This window comes from Thalassophryne amazonica, chromosome 13, assembly GCF_902500255.1.
Source record: "Thalassophryne amazonica chromosome 13, fThaAma1.1, whole genome shotgun sequence".
Taxonomy (NCBI): Eukaryota; Metazoa; Chordata; class Actinopteri; order Batrachoidiformes; family Batrachoididae; genus Thalassophryne; species Thalassophryne amazonica.
In genome coordinates, this window is record NC_047115.1 from 59547983 (window position 1) to 59567976 (window position 19994).

Here is a 19994-nt window from a genome sequence, read left to right on the forward strand (position 1 = left end):
ATACACACATATATATATACATATATATACACACATATATATATATACATACACACAACATACATACACATACATACACATATACATATATATACACAAACATAAATATACACCTACACATACCTACTTACATACAAAATACTATATATTTACAAGCCGAAGCAAAAAAACAAAAACACCCTAACCCTCATTACCCTTCCTCCTCCCTATACCTAGAAAAAAACATATTTTTGTACCGCTGTTTGAACTGGTTCATGCTTGGACATTGCTTGAGCCCCACTCCCAATCTGTTCCACATCCTCACCCCACAGACAGAAATACAGAAACCTTTTAATGTTGTTCGTGCCCACTGATGCTTTAAATTAAATTTCCCCCTCAGACTGTAATCCCCTGATCTGTTAAAAAACATATTTTTAATATTTGCTGGAAGTAAATTGTTTATTGCTTTATACACAATTTGTACTGTTTGAAAATGAACCAAGTCTGTGAATTTTAAGAATTTGGATTGTAAAAATAGTGGATTTGTATGATCTCTATAGCCAGTATTATGAATAATTCTTATAGCTCTTTTCTGCATTACTGATAGTGATTGTGTTGTACCTTTATAAGTATTACCCCATACCTCTGCACAGTACTGTAAATATGGTAAAACCAGTGAGCAGTAAAGAATGCGGAGTGAGTTGTGGTCCAGAATATGTTTCGCTTTGTTTAGAACTGAAATGCTTCTTGACAGTTTACTTTGTATATGTTTTATATGAGTCTTCCAGTTTATCTTATCATCTATAATCACCCCCAGAAACTTATTTTCATGTACCCTTTCAATATCTACCCCCTCAACTTGTAACTGAACCTGTATGTCTGTATTACAATAGCCAAATAACATGTATTTTGTTTTACTTAAGTTTAATGATAATTTGTTTCTGTCAAACCATATTTTCAATTTTCCCATTTCTATACTGATCCTCCTCAGTAACTCCTGCAAATCCCCCCCTGAACAAAAAATGCTTGTGTCATCTGCAAATAATACTAATTTTAATATTTTGGAAACATTGACAATATCATTTATATAAATTAGAAACAGTTTTGGACCCAATACTGACCCCTGTGGGACGCCACAAGCATTGTCCAAGCATGATGATGTATATTCCCCCAACTTCACAAACTGTTTTCTGTTACTTAAGTAGCTTCTCACCCAGTGCAACACCAACCCCCTAATCCCATACTGTTCAAGTTTATTGATTAATATGTCATGATTGATTGTATCAAAAGCCTTTTTAAGGTCTATAAATATTCCAACTGAATGTAATTTGTGGTCTATGGCGTTTGTAATCTCCTCAACTGATTCTATTAATGCAAGTGATGTTGAACTATGTGCTCTGAATCCATATTGACTATCAGTAAGTAATTTATGTTTATTTATGAATTTGTCTAATCTATTATTGAATAACTTTTCTAATAATTTGGAAAATTGTGGAAGCAAAGAAACAGGTCTATAATTTGTGAAGTGGTGTCTATCCCCAGTCTTATACAGCGGCACAACCTTAGCTATTTTCATTTGATTGGGAAATTTACCGGTTTGAAATGATAAGTTACAGATGTATGTTAATGGTTCTACAATCCATTCAATGACCTGTTTTACCACCACCATATCAATTTCATTTAAATCGGTAGATGTTTTATATTTACAATTATTCACAATGTCTATAATTTCTTTTCCATCCACTGCTGTGAGGAACATTGAACAGGGATTTCTTTCTATGAGATTATTATCCCAATCCTCAGGTTGGGAATCAGGATTTTTTTCTGCCAAGCTTGGTCCAATATTTACAAAAAAATTATTAAAACCGTTGACTACCTCACCCTTATTTTCCTTCTTGACATTATTATCAATGAAATACTGAGGGTAACTGTTTTTTATTACCATTTTTGATAATGCTATTTAATATATCCCATATTCCTTTAATATTGTTTTTGTTATTATATAATATGTTACTATAATATTCCTTCCTACATACCCGTATAATATTAATCTATTTTTGTATTTCTTATATCTATTTTCTGCCTCTTTAGTCTTTAGTTTTATGAATTCTCTATACAGTGTATTTTTCTTATTACATGCATTTCGTAACCCTTTCGTCATCCATGGTCGAGCTTGGATTTTTTGTTTTCTGTAGTCTTGTTTAATTGGACAATTTTTATCATATAATGATGTAAATATTTGTAAAAAAGTTTCATATGCACTATCAACATCACTTTCACTGTATACCTTTTCCCAGTTTTGCTCCTGTAAATCCTTCTTTAGTGTGTTCATGTTTTCCTCTGTCCGCACTCCTGTATTTTATTTTCTCCTCTGGCTGATTCCGCCGATGGTTTCTATTATAAACGATGAAAACTGGTAGATGATCACTAATGTCATTGATTAATAATCCACTCACAGTGTTATTCTCAATATCATTGCTGAATATATTATCAATTAAGGTAGCACTATGGGATGTAATTCTGCTTGGCCTGGTGATTTTTGGATATAAACTCATACTGTACATTATACTGATAAATTCATCTGTTATTTTATGCTTATTTGGATTGAGCAGATCAATATTTAAGTCACCACAAATGAACACAGTTTTTTGATTAGTTTTTGAGAACATTTTTCCCATACAGTCAGTGAATGTTTCAATACAAGATCCTGGTGCTCTATATATACAGCTGATACAATACATTTCTAATACATTTTTGCTTTTTTCTTCACATATTTCAATAGTTATACATTCTAATAAGTTATCAATCACAGTTGTCATATTGTCTACTATTTTATAATCCATGTTCTTATCCACATACACAGCCACTCCTCCTCCACTCTTATTCTGTTTACACAATTAAATTCATATCCATCCAGTTCAAAATCCATTCCTTTATCTTCATTGATCCATGTTTCTGAAATAGCAATTATGTTAAATATTTTTTTAAACTGACTTAAATATTCTTTAATGTTGTTAAAGTTTGCATATAGACTTCTGCTATTGAAATGGATTATTGATAATTTGTTATCCGTTCTAATGATCCGATTAAACTGTTCATCTGTATAATAGCAACAACTGTCATTGATATTTGAGAAAAAATTATTGTCCGGGTCTATATCGTGCTCCAAGTCCAGTACATTGTGGTCTGTGTATTTAAATGTTCTCAGTTCTACTTTTCCATGATCAGCAATCCTTTGAGTTATATCCTTCTTGTCTCCAGATGTAGATGATGTAGTAGATGAATAGGTTCCTCTGGTCTGTGTCATGGTGTTGTGATGTGTTTGTGTCCTCATACCTTATTGGTCATATTTGTCCAGATCCTCGATGTTCCTATTGTTCATATTTGTCCAGCTCCTCGATGTTCCTTATTGCCATGACTTTTGCTTGTTCAGGTGATCCGTTCAGTTTGATGAATATTTTACAGTTTGAAGTCCATGTGTGCTGGATTTTTCCCTGTTTCTTTAAGAAGCGTGCTTTCCTGGCGATGTCGGCATTCCGTTTGGTGAGATGTTCATTGATGAATACGTTTGTCCCTTTCAGTTTTCTTCCTTGTTTTAACAGTGCTGTTTTGTATTTTCTGTTGATGAATCTCATGATGACGGTTCGTTTATCACCGTCATTTCTCCGGGGCAGAGGGTGGCACGCTTCAATGTTATTTAAATCCATTTCTATACCTTTAGATAGGAGGAAATCAGCAACCTGTTTTTCCACAGAGCTGACCTCCTGTTCACTGGGCTCTATTGGAGTGATATGGTACTATGAGGTCCGTAAGATAAGATGGGACCTGATTATTCAAAACCTTATAAGTAAGAAGAAGAATTTTAAATTCTATTCTAGAATTAACAGGAAGCCAATGAAGAGAGGCCAATATGGGTGAGATATGCTCTCTCCTTCTAGTCCCTGTCAATACTCTAGCTGCAGCATTTTGAATTAACTGAAGGCTTTTCAGGGAACTTTTAGGACAACCTGATAATAATGAATTACAATAGTCCAGCCTAGAGGAAATAAATGCATGAATTAGTTTTTCAGCATCACTCTGAGACAAGACCTTTCTAATTTTAGAGATATTGCACAAATGCGAAAAAGCAGTCCTACATATTTGTTTAATATGCGCATTGAATGACATATCCTGATAAAAAATGACTCCAAGATTTCTCACAGTATTACTAGAGGTCAGGGTAATGCCATCCAGAGTAAGGATCTGGTTAGACACCATGTTTCTAAGATTTGTGCGGCCAAGTACAATAACTTCAGTTTTATCTGAGTTTAAAAGCAGGAAATTAGAGGTCATCCATGTCTTTATGTCTGTAAGACAATCCTGCAGTTTAGCTAATTGGTGTGTGTCCTCTGGCTTCATGGATAGGTAAAGCTGGGTATCATCTGCGTAACAATGAAAATTTAAGCAATGCTGTCTACTAATACTGCCTAAGGGAAGCATGTATAAAGTGAATAAAATTGGTCCTAGCACAGAACCTTGTGGAACTCCATAATTAACCTTAGTCTGTGAAGAAGATTCCCCATTTACATGAACAAATTGTAATCTATTAGATAAATATGATTCAAACCACCGCAGCGCAGTGCCTTTAATACCTATGGCATGCTCTAATCTCTGTAATAAAATTTTATTGCCAACAGTGTCAAAAGCAGCACTGAGGTCTAACAGAACAAGTACAGAGATGAGTCCACTGTCTGAGGCCATAAGAAGATCATTTGTAACCTTCACTAATGCTGTTTCTGTTGTTGGGAAAGTGTAGGTACACGGACCCACAACAGGGGGCGCAAATGAACGGACAATGGAGTAGGTCAAATAACAACACTTTACTGTTGTGAATGTGCACAACAAATACAACAGATTACAACAATGGACAAAAGTCAATTCACAAAGATGTCGTGTGGGCAGGCTCGAAGATAGGAGACGCCTGTCCAAAGCAGAACCGGAACCACACGATTTCCTCTGCCACCAGACCCCAGGAATACTGGAACCGCCAAGTCCCGAACTCCCAGGTGGCCACTGCCTCCGCGTGTCGGACCTGGTACTGCTGGCGAGGAACAAAAAGCAATTAAATGAGGGCGTGTTTGCACCCAGGAATCCGTATAGCAGGAATGCTACCTCCACCTCTCGTTGGAAAAGTAGTCCACACTAACAACGCACAAGTCACAAAAAAATACTGTCAAAACAGTCAGCTGAGGTACGTTACCTTCCAGGTAGAACGATATCTCGGCTAAGAGGTGGAGGCGTCGTCCTGCTGATATTCCCCTGTTGATCAGATGATGGGTAACAGCTGTTGCAGGTGATGCGTGACAGCTGTCACCCTGGCTGCTCCTGTGAGGCGGCTGCGCCCTCTCGTGCCTGAAGCCCGCACTTCAGGCAGGGCGCCCTCTGGTGGTGGGCCAGCAGTACCTCCTCTTCTGGCGGCCCACACAACAGGACCCCCCCCTCAACGGGCGCCTCCTGGCGCCCGACCAGGCTTGTCCGGGTGGCGGCGGTAGAAATCGGCCAGGAGGGCAGGGTCCAGGATGAAGCTCCTCTTCACCCAGGAGCGTTCTTCGGGGCCGTACCCCTCCCAGTCCACCAAATACTGGAAGCCCCGGCCCATCCTACGGACATCCAAAAGCCGGCGTGCCATCGATGATCCGGGCAGGAGGCGGTGCCGGACCCGGAGTACAGAGGGGTGAGGTGTGATGTGGTTTTATCCGGGACACGTGAAACACAGGATGGATCCGCAGTGAGGCCGGAAGCTGAAGCCTCACCGCGGCTGGACTGATGACCTTAAGGATCTTAAATGGGCCGATGTAACGGTCCTGTAGCTTGGGGGAGTCCACCTTGAGGGGAATATCCTTTGTGGATAATCACACCTCCTGCCCTGGCCGATACGCAGGGGCCGGGGCCCGCCGACGGTCTGCATGGGCTTTTGCCCTCGTCCGGGCCTTTAGCAAAGCAGAACGGGCGGCACGCCACACCCGACGGCACTTCCGTAGGTGGGCCTGGACCGAGGGCACACCGACCTCTCCCTCAACCACCGGAAACAACGGGGGCTGATACCCCAGACATACCTCAAAAGGGGAGAGGCCGGTGGCTGAAGACACCTGGCTGTTATGAGCATACTCGATCCAGGCCAAATGGGTACTCCAGGCCGCCGGGTGCGCGGCAGTCACGCAGCGCAAAGCCTGTTCCACCTCCTGGTTTACCCGTTCTGCTTGCCCGTTGGTCTGAGGGTGGTATCCGGACGAGAGACTCACCGTGGCCCCCAGTTCCCGGCAGAAGCTCCTCCAGACTTGCGAGGAGAACTGGGGACCGCGATCGGAGACGATGTCTGTTGGAATCCCACGCAGCCGGACGACGTGGTGGACCAGGAGGTCCGCTGTCTCCTGGGCTGTTGGGAGCTTCGGGAGGGCCACAAAGTCAGCCGCCTTGGAGAACCGGTCCACTATCGTGAGGATGGTGGTGTTGCCCTGGGACGGCGGGAGGCCCGTGACAAAATCCAGGCCGATGTGGGACCAGGGGCGATGAGGCACAGGCAGCGGCTGGAGTAGGCCTGGTGCCCTGCGATGGTCAGCCTTGCCCCTGGCGCAGGTGGTGCAGGCCTGGATATAATCCCGGACGTCGGCCTCTAGGGACGCCCACCAGAAGCGCTGACGGACAACTGCCACGGTTCTTCGCACCCCTGGGTGACAGGAGAGCTTGGAGCCGTGACAGAAGTCCAGGACTGCAGCCCTAGCTTCTGGTGGGACGTATAGTTTGTTCTTTGGCCCAGTTCCGGGGTCCGGGCTTCGTGCCAGGGCCTCCCGGACGGTTCTCTCTACGTCCCAGGTGAGGGTGGCCACGATAGTGGACTCCGGGATGATGGGTTCCGGTGGATCCGACAACTCCGTTTTGACTTCGTCTTCATGCACCCGGGACAAGGCATCCGATTTCTGTTTTTTGGTCCCGGGAAGGTAGGTGATCCGGAAGTCAAAACGGCCGAAGAACAGTGACCAGCGGGCTTGCCTGGGGTTCAGCCGCTTGGCGGTCCTGATATACTCCAGGTTCCGGTGGTCAGTGAAAACCGTGAATGGCACGGACGTTCCCTCCAACAGATGTCTCCACTCTTCAAGAGCCTCTTTCACCGCAAGGAGTTCTCGATTGCCGACGTCATAGTTCCGTTCGGCCGGGGTCAACCTGCGGGAAAAATAGGCACACGGGTGAAGGACCTTATCGGTCTTCCCGCTCTGGGAAAGCACAGCTCCTATCCCTGAGTCCGAGGCGTCCACTTCAACCACTAACTGGCGACTAGGATCGGGCTGCACCAGAACGGGTGCAGACGAGAAGCGCCGTTTCAACTCCTTGAACGCGGCATCGCAACGATCCGACCAGGTGAAGGGGACTTTTGGTGAGGTCAGGGCTGTCAGGGGGCTAACTACCTGACTGTAGCCCTTAATGAACCTCCTGTAGAAATTTGCAAAGCCGAGGAACTGTTGCAGCTTCCTACGGCTAGTGGGTTGGGGCCAGTCTCTCACCGCCGCAACCTTGGCCGGATCAGGAGCGACGGAGTTGGGGGAGATGATAAACCCCAGGAAGGACAAAGATGTGCGGTGAAACTCACACTTCTCGCCCTTCACAAACAGCCGGTTCTCCAACAACCGCTGCAGGACCTGACGTACATGCCGGACATAAGTCTCAGGATCCGGGGAAAAGATGAGTATATCGTCTAGATATACGAAGACGAATCGGTGCAGGAAATCCCGCAAGACATCATTAACTAATGCTTGGAACGTCGCGGGGGCGTTTGTGAGGCCGAACGGCATGACCAGGTACTCAAAGTGACCTAATGGGGAGTTGAATGCCGTCTTCCATTCGTCTCCCTTCCGGATCCAAACCAGGTGATACGCATTTCTAAGATCCAGCTTAGTAAAGATTTTGGCTCCATGCAGGGGGGTGAACACGGAATCTAATAATGGCAACGGGTATCGGTTGCGAACCGTAATCTCATTCAGCCCCCTGTAATCAATACATGGACGAAGTCCGCCATCTTTCTTGCCCACAAAAAAGAAACCTGCCCCCATCGGGGAGGTGGAGTTCCGGATCAGCCCGGCAGCTAATGAGTCCCGGATGTAGGTCTCCATTGATTCGCGCTCAGGTCGTGAGAGGTTGTACAGCCTGCTGGACGGGAACTCAGCGCCTGGAACCAAATCAATGGCACAATCGTACGGACGGTGCGGGGGAAGGGTGAGTGCCAGATCCTTGCTGAAGACGTCAGCAAGATCGTGGTACTCAACCGGCACTGCCGTCAGATTGGGAGGGACTTTGACCTCCTCCTTAGCCTGGGAACCGGGAGGAACCAAGGATCCTAAACACACCCGATGGCAGGTTTCGCTCCACTGAACCACCACCCCAGACGGCCAATCGATCCGGGGATTGTGCTTTAACATCCTTGGGATGCCCAAAATCACGCGGGAGGTAGAAGGAGTTACAAAAAACTCAATCTCCTCCCGGTGGTTTCCAGACACCACCAGAGTTACTGGTTGTGTCTTGTGTGTGAGTAAAGGCAGGAGGGTGCCATCTAGTGCCCGCACCTGCAATGGCGTAGGAAGCGCCACCAGAGGGAGCCCTACCTCCTTTGCCCATCTGCTGTCTAGCAGATTCCCTTCTGACCCCGTGTCCACCAGTGCTCGGGCTTGAAGGGTTAAATCCCTGCTCAGGATTGTGACTGGGAGTCGTGTGGCAATTTGTGTGTGTCTCACTTGAATGTCTTGACCCCCCCTTAGCCCAGTCTCTAAGGGCGAGTGTTGACGTCTTGGCCGTTTGGGGCAGTCTCTCTGTGTGTGCTCTGTTGAGCTGCAGAGAAAACACTCTCCACGGATCAGCCTCCCCATTTTGGCCCTGTGCGTTTCCCTAACAACGTCAACAGGGGGAGCTGTTGCCCCACAAAGCGCTGCGGCTGTGGAGCGTGGGGAGGGCGGCCCCTTTTCGCACCCGGAAGGGAGAGGGGCGGCGCGTATCCGGTCACGTCCTTCGCCTCGCTCCCGACAGCGTTCCTCTAACCGATTGTCTAATCGTATAACGAGATCAATAAGCCCGTCTAAATCCCGCGGTTCGTCCTTGGCCACCAGGAGCTCCTTCAGGACCAACGACAGTCCGTTTACGAAGGCGGCGCGGAGGGCAGTGTTATTCCAGCCGGACCTCGCAGCCGCGATGCGGAAGTCGACTGCATAAGCAGCTGCGCTCCGGCGCCCCTGTCTCATTGACAGCAGCACGGCTGAAGCGGTCTCTCCTCTATTTGGGTGATCGAACACTGTTCTGAACTCCCTCACAAACCCATCATATGTCAGAAGGAGCCGTGAATTTTGCTCCCAAAGCGCTGTAGCCCAAGCGCGTGCCTTGCCGCGAAGCAGATTAATTACATAAGCTATCTTACTAGCATCAGTCGCATACATGACGGGACGTTGTGCGAAGACGAACGAACACTGCATAAGAAAGTCCGCGCACGTCTCCACACAACCCCCGTATGGCTCTGGAGGGCTTATGTATGCTTCAGGGGAAGGTGGGAGGGGTCGTTGAACGACCTGTGGAACGTCACTGTTACGCACAGGGTCGACAGGAGGGAGAGCCGCAGCAGCGCCCTGAGGGCGCGCTTCCACCTGCGCGGCGAGAGCCTCCACCCTGCGGTTAAGGAGGACGTTCTGCTCGGTCATTAAATCCAACCGAGCCGTGAAAGCGGTGAGGATCCGCTGCAACTCACCGATCATTCCTCCTGCGGACGCCTGTGCGCCCTGTTCTTCCATTGGCCGTTCAACAGCCGGTTGATGCCCCTCGGGATCCATGACGTTGGCCGAGATATCCTGTTGGGAAAGTGTAGGTACACGGACCCACAACAGGGGGCGCAAATGAACGGACAATGGAGTAGGTCAAATAACAACACTTTACTGTTGTGAATGTGCACAACAAATACAACAGATTACAACAATGGACAAAAGTCAATTCACAAAGATGTCGTGTGGGCAGGCTCGAAGATAGGAGACGCCTGTCCAAAGCAGAACCGGAACCACATGATTTCCTCCGCCACCAGACCCCAGGAATACTGGAACCGCCAAGTCCCGAACTCCCAGGTGGCCACTGCCTCCGCGTGTCGGACCTGGTACTGCTGGCAAGGAACAAAAAGCAATTAAATGAGGGCGTGTTTGCACCCAGGAATCCGTATAGCAGGAATGCTACCTCCACCTCTCGTTGGAAAAGTAGTCCACACTAACAACGCACAAGTCACAAAAAAATACTGTCAAAACAGTCAGCCGAGGTACGTTACCTTCCAGGTAGAACGATATCTCGGCAAAGAGGTGGAGGCGTCGTCCTGCTGATATTCCCCTGTTGATCAGATGATGGGTAACAGCTGTTGCAGGTGATGCGTGACAGCTGTAACCCTGGCTGCTCCTGTGAGGCGGCTGCGCCCTCTCGTGCCTGAAGCCCGCACTTCAGGCAGGGCGCCCTCTGGTGGTGGGCCAGCAGTACCTCCTCTTCTGGCGGCCCACACAACATCTGTACTATGATGAATTCTAAACCCTGACTGAAACTCTTCAAATAGACCATTCCTCTGCAGATGATCAGTTAGCCATTTTACAACTACCCTTTCAAGAATTTTTGAGAGAAAAGGAAGGTTGGAGATTGGCCTATAATTAGCTAAGATAGCTGGGTCAAGTGATGGCTTTTTAAGTAATGGTTTAATTACTGCCACCTTAAAAGCCTGTGGTACACAGCCAACTAATAAAGATAGATTGATCATATTTAAGATCGAAGCATTAATTAATGATAGGGCTTCCTTGAGCAGCCTGGTAGGAATGGGGTCTAATAGACATGTTGATGGTTTGGAGGAAGTAACTAATGAAAATACCTCAGACAGAACAATCGGAGAGAAAGAGTCTAACCAAATACCGGCATCACTGAAAGCAGCCAAAGAGAACGATATGTCTTTGGGATGGTTATGAGTAATTTTTTCTCTAATAGTTAAAATTTTATTAGCAAAGAAAGTCATGAAGTCATTACTAGTTAAAGTCAAAGGAATACTCGGCTCAATAGAGCTCTGACTCTTTGTCAGCCTGGCTACAGTGCTGAAAAGAAACCTGGGGTTGTTCTTATTTTCTTCAATTAGTGATGAGTAGTAAGATGTCCTTGCTTTACGGAGGGCTTTTTTATAGAGCAACAGACTCTTTTTCCAGGCTAAGTGAAGATCTTCTAAATTAGTGAGACGCCATTTCCTCTCCAACTTACGGGTTATCTGCTTTAAGCTGGGAGTTTGTGAGTTATACCACGGAGTCAGGCACTTCTGATTTAAGGCTCTCTTTTTCAGAGGAGCTACAGCATCCAAAGTTGTCCTCAATGAGGATATAAAACTACTGACGAGATAATCTATTTCACTCAGAGTTTAGGTAGCTACTCTGCCCTGTGTTGGTATATGGCATTGGAGAACATAAAGAAGGAATCATATCCTTAAGCCTAGTTACAGCGCTTTCTGAAAGACTTCTACTGTAATGAAACTTATTCCCCACTGCTGGGTAGTCCATCAGAGTAAATGTAAATGTTATTAAGAAATGATCAGACAGAAGGGGGTTTTCAGGGAATACTGTTAAGTCTTCAATTTCCATACCATAAGTCAGAACAAGATCTAAGGTATGATTAAAGTGGTGGGTGGACTCATTTACATTTTTAGCAAAGCCAATCGAGTCTAACAATAGATTAAATGCAGTGTTGAGGCTGTCATTCTCAGCATCTGTGTGGATGTTAAAATCGCCCACTATAATTATCTTATCTGAGCTAAGCACTAAGTCAGACAAAAGGTCCAAAAATTCACAGAGAAACTCACAGTAACGACCAGGTGCATGATAGATAACAACAAATAAAACTGGTTTTTGGGACTTCAAATTTGGATGGACAAGACTAAGAGTCAAGCTTTCAAATGAATTAAAGCTCTGTCTGGGTTTTTGATTAATTAATAAGCTGGAGTGGAAGACTGCTGCTAATCCTCCGCCTCGGCCCGTGCTACGAGCATTCTGGCAGTTAGTGTGACTCGGGGGTGTTGACTCATTTAAACTAACATATTCATCCTGCTGTAACCAGGTTTCTGTAAGGCAGAATAAATCAATATGTTGATAAATTATTATATCATTTACTAACAGGGACTTAGAAGAGAGAGATCTAATGTTTAATAGACCACATTTAACTGTTTTAGTCTGTGGTGCAGTTGAAGGTGCTATATTATTTTTTCTTTTTGAATTTTTATGCTTAAATAGATTTTTGCTGGTTATTGGTGGTCTGGGAGCTGGCACCGTCTCTACGGGGATGGGGTAATGAGGGGATGGCAGGGGGAGAGAAGCTGCAGAGAGGTGTGTAAGACTACAACTCTGCTTCCTGGTCCCAACCCTGGATAGTCACGGTTTGGAGGATTTAAGAAAATTGGCCAGATTTCTAGAAATGAGAGCTGCTCCATCCAAAGTGGGATGGATGCCGTCTCTCCTAACAAGACCAGGTTTTCCCCAGAAGCTTTGCCAATTATCTATGAAGCCCACCTCATTTTTTGGACACCACTCAAACAGCCAGCAATTTAAGGAGAACATGCGGCTAAACATGTCACTCCCGGTCCGATTGGGGAGGGGCCCAGAGAAAACTACAGAGTCCGACATTGTTTTTGCAAAGTTACACACCGATTCAATATTAATTTTAGTGACCTCCGATTGGCGTAACCGGGTGTCATTACTGCCGACGTGAATTACAATCTTACCAAATTTATGCTTAGCCTTAGCCAGCAGTTTCAAATTTCCTTCGATGTCGCCTGCTCTGGCCCCCGGAAGACAAATGACTATGGTTGCTGGTGTCGCTAACTTCACATTTCTCAAAACACGCCAATAACCAGAGTTTGTTCCTCGGCAGGTGTGTCGCCGAGTGGGGAAAAATGGTTAGAGATGTGAACGAGTTGGCGGTGTACACGGGGCTTCTGTTTAGGACTACGCTTCCTCCTCACAGTCACCCAGTAGGCCTGCTTTCCCGGCTGCTCGGGATCTGCTGGAGGGGAACTAACGGCGGCTAAGCTACCTTGGTCCACACCGACTACAGGGGCCTGGCTAGCTGTAGGATTTTCCAAGGTGCAGAGCCGAGTCTCCAATTCGCCCAGCCTGGCCTCCAAAGCTACGAATAAGCTACACTTATTACAAGTACCATTACTGCTAAAGGAGGCCAAGGAATAACTAAACATTTCACACCCAGAGCAGAAAAGTGCGGGAGAGACAGGAGAAGCTGCCATGCTAAACCGGCTAAGAGCTAGTAGCTGTGCTAAGCTAGCGGATTCCTAAAAACACACAAAGTGAATAATGTGTGAATAATTTAGAGGTGATTCAGCAGAGGGAGTGCTTTAGTTAAGGCACGTGAAGATTACACTGTGAAACAAATCATTATCTAGTTAACTAGATCAATTTAACTGCGCAGATTAAACACCTAACAGATACAGCAAAACACAGCTGTGCTCCGGAACAGGAAGTGATACAATACCGCAGTGAGAGCCAACCACCAGTAGAATGCAGTTAGCTAGTGATTGGCTGTCCCTGTGACTCTCAGAGCGTGATGAATAATTAGCAATAAAATACATCAGCAACCACTAATTATTACCATGTGTGTGCAGACAGACTGACAATCATACTTTGATGTTGTTTTGCTAACAGGGATGCTAAATAATATGTGATATTTCCTTGAAATAAAATAAATAAATAAAGGGCACAGAGCACAGTTCTCTGTATTCCAACGGCATTCTTAGAGCCGTAAGAATGTCTGTTTGCAGGTCTCTCCCAAATGTGACACGAACCTAGATTTTTTTTTACACCCCCCCCCCCCCCCCCCCCCCATTCTGGCTGATTCTACTTGATTCCTGCTCATTCCAAATAAGTGTGATGATTTCAGGATGCTCTGTATGGGTGAGAGAGATCTGGCAACTTAATAAGTCTTGTCAACTCTGTCCCATCCATATATAGTACAATATATGAGTGGCACAGATTTGGGCATTTCCATATGACTTGTGGTAAATTTTTGGTGAACTTCCAAGTTATTTTTTGTGTACCTCCCACACATAATACATTTTTAGACACCATTTCTTGCATGCATGTACTAGGGATGGGTATTCAAAACCAGTTCCTGTTAAGACTTGATAAGATCGATCCACCGACACCAATAGCCTTTTGCTTAACGATTTCCTTATCGGTTCTTCAGTTCACATTACACCAGAGCAGCTGTTGTTTTTGAGGGTGTGTATTGGGAAAATTATCCTTTCGCTACATCTCTACTCTGTGGTCTGCAATCAATGTAGAGAAATTATCATTTTCCCGCTGCTTCAAGCAGTGAGGCTTCTATGCTTCGCTGCTTTTCAGAATCAGCGGGTCTGCAATTTCTTCATTAACCCCCCTCAAAGCCATTTAAAGATATCAATCTTGACTCACCTTTGTGCTGACTAAAGTCACTGACTGGGAGTATTGTCTTGTTGCGGGCAAGAAACAAGAATCGTCCTTTGTTCCACACCGGAGTTTTTATTTGTTCCTCATTAACTTTTTGTGGGGCAGTGCACGCGATGGCTCTCTGGTGTGAGCTGGACCCGTTTCGCCAGTTCATAAACTGAAGTTACTATCCCTCAGGTAAAGGAAATAATAACAATAACTATTAACAATAATATCATCATCTGTTTTGCGGGACTAACAGCGCAGCTCCAAACGTTGGCAAGATAGATTCCGGCCGGAATTAATAACTTCAAAGCCAATCGCCATTTTAAGTCAAATGACACCTCTTTCCAAAGATTGTAATATAAACAGCAAACTACAACAGACCAAAACCGTTGGGTTTTTTCCCCGAATTGAGATGTCCTCCATTCTTTATGAATTACATTGATCTTGACATGCAAGACCACAGCTCAGAGGCTATGGAGTTAAATTTGTCGCATTTATACCTGAAAGTAAATGCTTTTGACAAAAACTACAGATTTTCTTTATTCCCATTTATGTCCAGAGATCCAGGATCCAGTGACCAAGTTCATATTTATTTACTTTAAGACTCAATAAAATGCTGTTGACATACACAGACAACCTGTAAAGCCCACTTTTAGTACACTTTTAGTACACAGAAAATGCACAAGAGGTATTCATAAGGAATAGATAAAGAAAAAGGATTGACAAGCGGAATTGATAATGACATTGATAGATAAAATCTTATCAATACCCATCCCTGTAACCTGCCGCTGAAAAACATCCCCACAGCATGATGCTGCCACCACCATGCTTCACTGTAGGGATGGTGCCTGGGTTCCTCCAAACATACCACCTGGCATTCACACCAAAGAGTTCAGTCTGTCTCATCATACCAGAGAATTTTGTTTCTCATGATCTGAGAGTCCTTCAGGTTTCTTTTGGCAAACTCCAGCTGAGCTGCCATCTGCCTTTTACTGAGGAGTGGCTTCCGTCTGGCCACTCTACCACACAGACCTGATTGGTGGATTGCTACAGAGATGGTTGTCCTTCTGAACATTCTCCTCTCTCCACAGAGGAATACTGAGTTCTGACAGAGTGACCATCGGGTTCTTGGTCACCTCCTGACTAAGACCCTTCTCCCCGATTGCTCAGATTAGATAGGTGGCCACCTCTCGGAAGAGTCCTGATGGATCCGAACTTCTTCCATTTACAGATGATGGAGGCCACTGTGCTCACTGAGACCTTCAAAGCAGCATAAATGTTTCTGTACCCTTCCCCATTTGTGCCTCGAGACAATCCTGTCTTGGAGGTCTATAGACAATTACTTTGACTTCATGCTTGATTTGTGCTCTGACATGCACTGCCAGCTGTAGGACCTTATATGTAGACAGGTGTGTGCCTTTCCAAATCATGTCCAATCAACTGAATTTACCCCAGGTAGACTTCAATTAAGCTGTAGAAACATCTCAAGGATGATCAGTTGAAACAGGATGCACCTGAGCTCAGTTTTGAGCTTCATGGCAAAAGCTGTGAATACTTAAGTAAGTGTGATTTCTTTTTTTTTTTTTGCAATAATCTAAAACAAAAAACAACAACTTTTTTCCACATCATCATTATGAGGTATTGCGTGGAGAATTTTAAGGAAAAAAACACATTTCATCCATTATGGAATAAGGCAGTAACATAACATGGAAAAATGAAGAGCTGTGAATATTTTCTGGATGCACTGTACAGGGTTCTCATCAGCATTATAACAGTTACGATTTTATAATGAAAAATTACACTACAGTTGGGCCGTTACGTTGTTTTTGAGGGTGTGTAACAGGAAAATGATAATTTCTCTACATTGATTGTGGACATGCTGGTTCCAATTTAAATACAAAAAAGAAGAAAAATCAAAAAATTATCTTCCTTAAACTCAAACTGAAAGCAAATCTCTACAACTTGATATACATTAATTAAAAACATAAAGTACAGCTTCCTGATAAAGTAGTACAGAGGAGGATTTTCTTAAAAAGAAAAGAAAACCTGAACGTTCGGCTACAATTTGCCAGAAAATACATCTGAGATGCAAGCCTAGATTTGATGTTTTGGTGAAAGAAAATTTTCTATTTCTTCATAACTGATGTAAATCAAGTCCAAGACATATTCAGTGACTCTGAAATGTTCATGTATCCATCCCCTGATTTGTCTGAAGAAAACTGGAAATAAAACTGACTATTATTTACAGGTATTATGCCAAAGTGTAGCATTACTTATGCAACCCATCATCTTGGCTTTTATATTTTTAATTTATATCTAGTTTTAGAGATATGCTTTCAGTTTGAGTTTAACAAAGATAATTTTATATTTTTTTGTTATATGTTTTGTATTTCTTGTATTAATTGCATAAACAAATTAAAATGTGTAAAATACCAAATGTTCCCATACTTTTGGAGGGCACCGAATCCTAACCTTATGAGTGCAAAATGAGTGTGGTGGCATTATTACTGTTTTCTTTAAGAATGCTTAATTCTTACTGTTGCTGCACTTTGTGTGAAATTATAGTCATATCATCTGAATAGAGTGATAATATTTGGCTTCAATATTGAAATACGATAATTTGGCCATATTGTGCTACCCTACTGTCAACTAGCTGAAAAGTTTGAATATTAATTTACATCTAGCTACATTTAAAAAATAAAAATCCTTAAAGTGGCAGGGGGTTAAGAGGGCTGTAATTAGGAAGCTCCCCCGCAAGCTGAAAGCTTTTAGCCATACTAATGCTCCCCAGAGGTGTTTACTGAAAATAAAAAGTGTGAAGGACCTAAATGTGGTGGTGGGGACTTTTTCCAGACATGTGAGATGCAAATAAAGAAAATGCTTAAAATGACAGGGGTTTAAGAGGGCCATAGTTGGGGGTGGCAGGAGCTGAGTGGCAAAGATGCAGGTTTTTAGCCATGCAAATGGTCCCCAGAAGCATTTCCTGAAAAAAGTCTTAAGAACCTAAATGACATGGTGAGATGCTGAAGAGTGTCGCTCATTCATGTCCGCGATGTATACATATTATTATATCAATGACATACAATGGTCTTAAAATGAAAACAATATTGCTGTAGTGATATTTTCGGAGGCAGTCTACTGTATATCATTCAGTTACAACAGACCCTGTGTGGTGCTATCCAAGTGTTCTTTTTTGGAGGTGGCTTTACAGGTTAGCTGCAAGGTCCACCCCACTTCCCTTTGGGAACAAACCTGTCAAGGACTGGTATACAGGAAGATCAACGCCAGTACAACATGCCTTGGGGCTTATATATGTCTTCCCTGTTCAAATGGTTTATTTTGGAAGCTTGTGTGCAACAGCTTCCAGAATTGCACTTCTGTAATTCCAATATGACCAGGTCTACTTTTGGAAGTGGACCAATTCTGATACTGCATATGGCATACAGACTGGACCATGTCCCACCATGTCACAGAATACTTTCAGGCTAAAATTTTACTTTACCACTGTATTTTCTACATGCACAGTCAACATAATCGGGCCTGTTGAAAATACCGTTTAAGTGCAACTTTGCACTTAAAGAACCTTATCTTTCAAGCATGAATACACCCTGAATAACTGTACACATTTTCCGCTCATTACAAATTCAGACATCTATACAATGCTGAAATACTTACTTTAGTCCTTCCGTTTATTGTATAGTTTCCCAGTTTGCCATTGCAGTGTCTGATCAGGTCGTCCATGCGACTCATCAGAAAGCGGATGTTCTCACAGCCGGGCTCCTTCCCCTCGACCCACGTGATTTTGTCCCCCCGGATGTCTTTGGTGGAATCGCTTTTTTTACTGACCAGCTGTCCGTCTGTGAATCTGCCCGTTTTATACAGGGATTTGACATTCTCCACAACACCCATCCCTGTCTCAGCTCCGAGGAAGTTGTCCACCACACAGATGCCGTGTTTGTTCATGCACGGGACGATATACTCCACAGCCAGTTTCTGGGGGTTTAAACTGCTCTGTCCGTTCGGTGTTGTGCAATTATTGGAGCCCTGCTCTCGGGCTTTGTCACCGGCTTCAGATGTCTCTGCTTTGGGAATACAGCCTTTCGTTTTCTCCCCGCTCGAAGCCGCCTGCTCCTTCGTTTGTTGGGCTGTCTCCTGCGCCAGCTCGGGCTTCTGTCTGGGGACGTGCGGCTTGTCCGCTTCCTTACAGATGAGCTTGTGTTTCTTCCAGTCCTGTTTCTGGTGTTCCTTGCTGCAGTAGAAGGAGCTCCGGCACCTCCCGCATATGAGGAGGTTCTCCATTTTCCCACAAAGTTCACAGTACTGGCGGTCCCTGATCAAGTCGCTCATGTCTGCATCCACCTCGGGTGTCCTGCGCCTTTAATTCCGATCCCTCACACGCGCCCTGCTAACCAACAACTTTGGCACGAGCCAAACCGGACACCAAACCTCAAAACGGAACCATTTAATCACACCAGCCTTCTCCTCATGGATTCTAGGAGTGAAATAACATCGCAACAAGTGTCTCCAAGCGAACATTTTCTGAGTCGTTGTATTCTGCCAGCATTTCTGCGGACAAGCGGTCTATCCAGCAAGTGTACGTGCGCAGACTGACTGAGCCCCGCCTAGGTATGACGTCACAATCAGGCACCGCCCTTCTGTGGTCACTTCAAGTACGGTGAGAGAAATGAGAGCTGGTGCACAAGGCTTCCTCAGTCGCTTGCAAACAAAGTGTCGGCCTACTTTACAAATATAGAAAAGTACAAATACATTACACTAAGTGTCTGATACAAACAATGAAGTTGAACAATTTAATCGATTGATAACAACAGCAAAACCCCACACGTTCATCTTTCTGGATGCAGTGCGAAACTTGGCAGTGCGAATCACTGCTCAGAAATCAAAATTTACTGGTTCACCTGAATCCATTAACAACATGCGTGTATATATATATATATATATATATATATATATATATATATATATATATATATATACATATATATATATATACATATACATATATATATATATATATATATATATATATATATACATATATCAATGCAGTGGGCTCAGACAAAACAAGTGTTAGTTTCAAAGTCAACATGGTTCCAACTGCATTACTTTGTTCCTAAATAATAAATAATACCAACAGTAATAATAATAATATATATTTTTCAAATAAATAGAATCTGGCTATGGGATAGACTGGCATCCTGTCCAGGGTGTACTCCACCTCACACCCTATGACTACTAAGATAGGCTCTAGCACCCCCGTGACCCTTAGTTGGAATAGGAGGTATAGAAAATGGATGGATAGTAGAATCTGGTTAATATTGTCATTATTATGTGCAAAAACTGTTTTTAAAATATCTTCAAAAGTGGACCATCTCCCCCAGCCCAGGCCCAGTGTGCCTGAATTGAGAGAGTGGCGACATGACGAGTGGGGAAAAAAAAAGGTCACGTGACTCATGGTGCCATCTTGGTTCCAAAATAGCATTCGCTGTTTATCTGTCTGCATGGAAG

The 19994-nt window shown here is 44.0% G+C and overlaps 1 protein-coding gene across 1 annotated transcript in view; it reads right to left on the reverse strand.

Annotated features, from left to right (window-relative positions):
• The window catches only part of egln1a (egl-9 family hypoxia-inducible factor 1a), a 55680-nt gene extending 36597 nt beyond the window's left edge, over positions 1 to 19083 (reverse strand). The window contains exon 1 of the mRNA XM_034184313.1: positions 18144 to 19083. Within this exon, the coding sequence (XP_034040204.1) occupies positions 18144 to 18815 (672 nt within the window). The 5' untranslated portion in view covers positions 18816 to 19083. The remainder of the gene's footprint in view (positions 1 to 18143) is intronic.
• Positions 19084 to 19994: the final 911 nt, after the last annotated feature.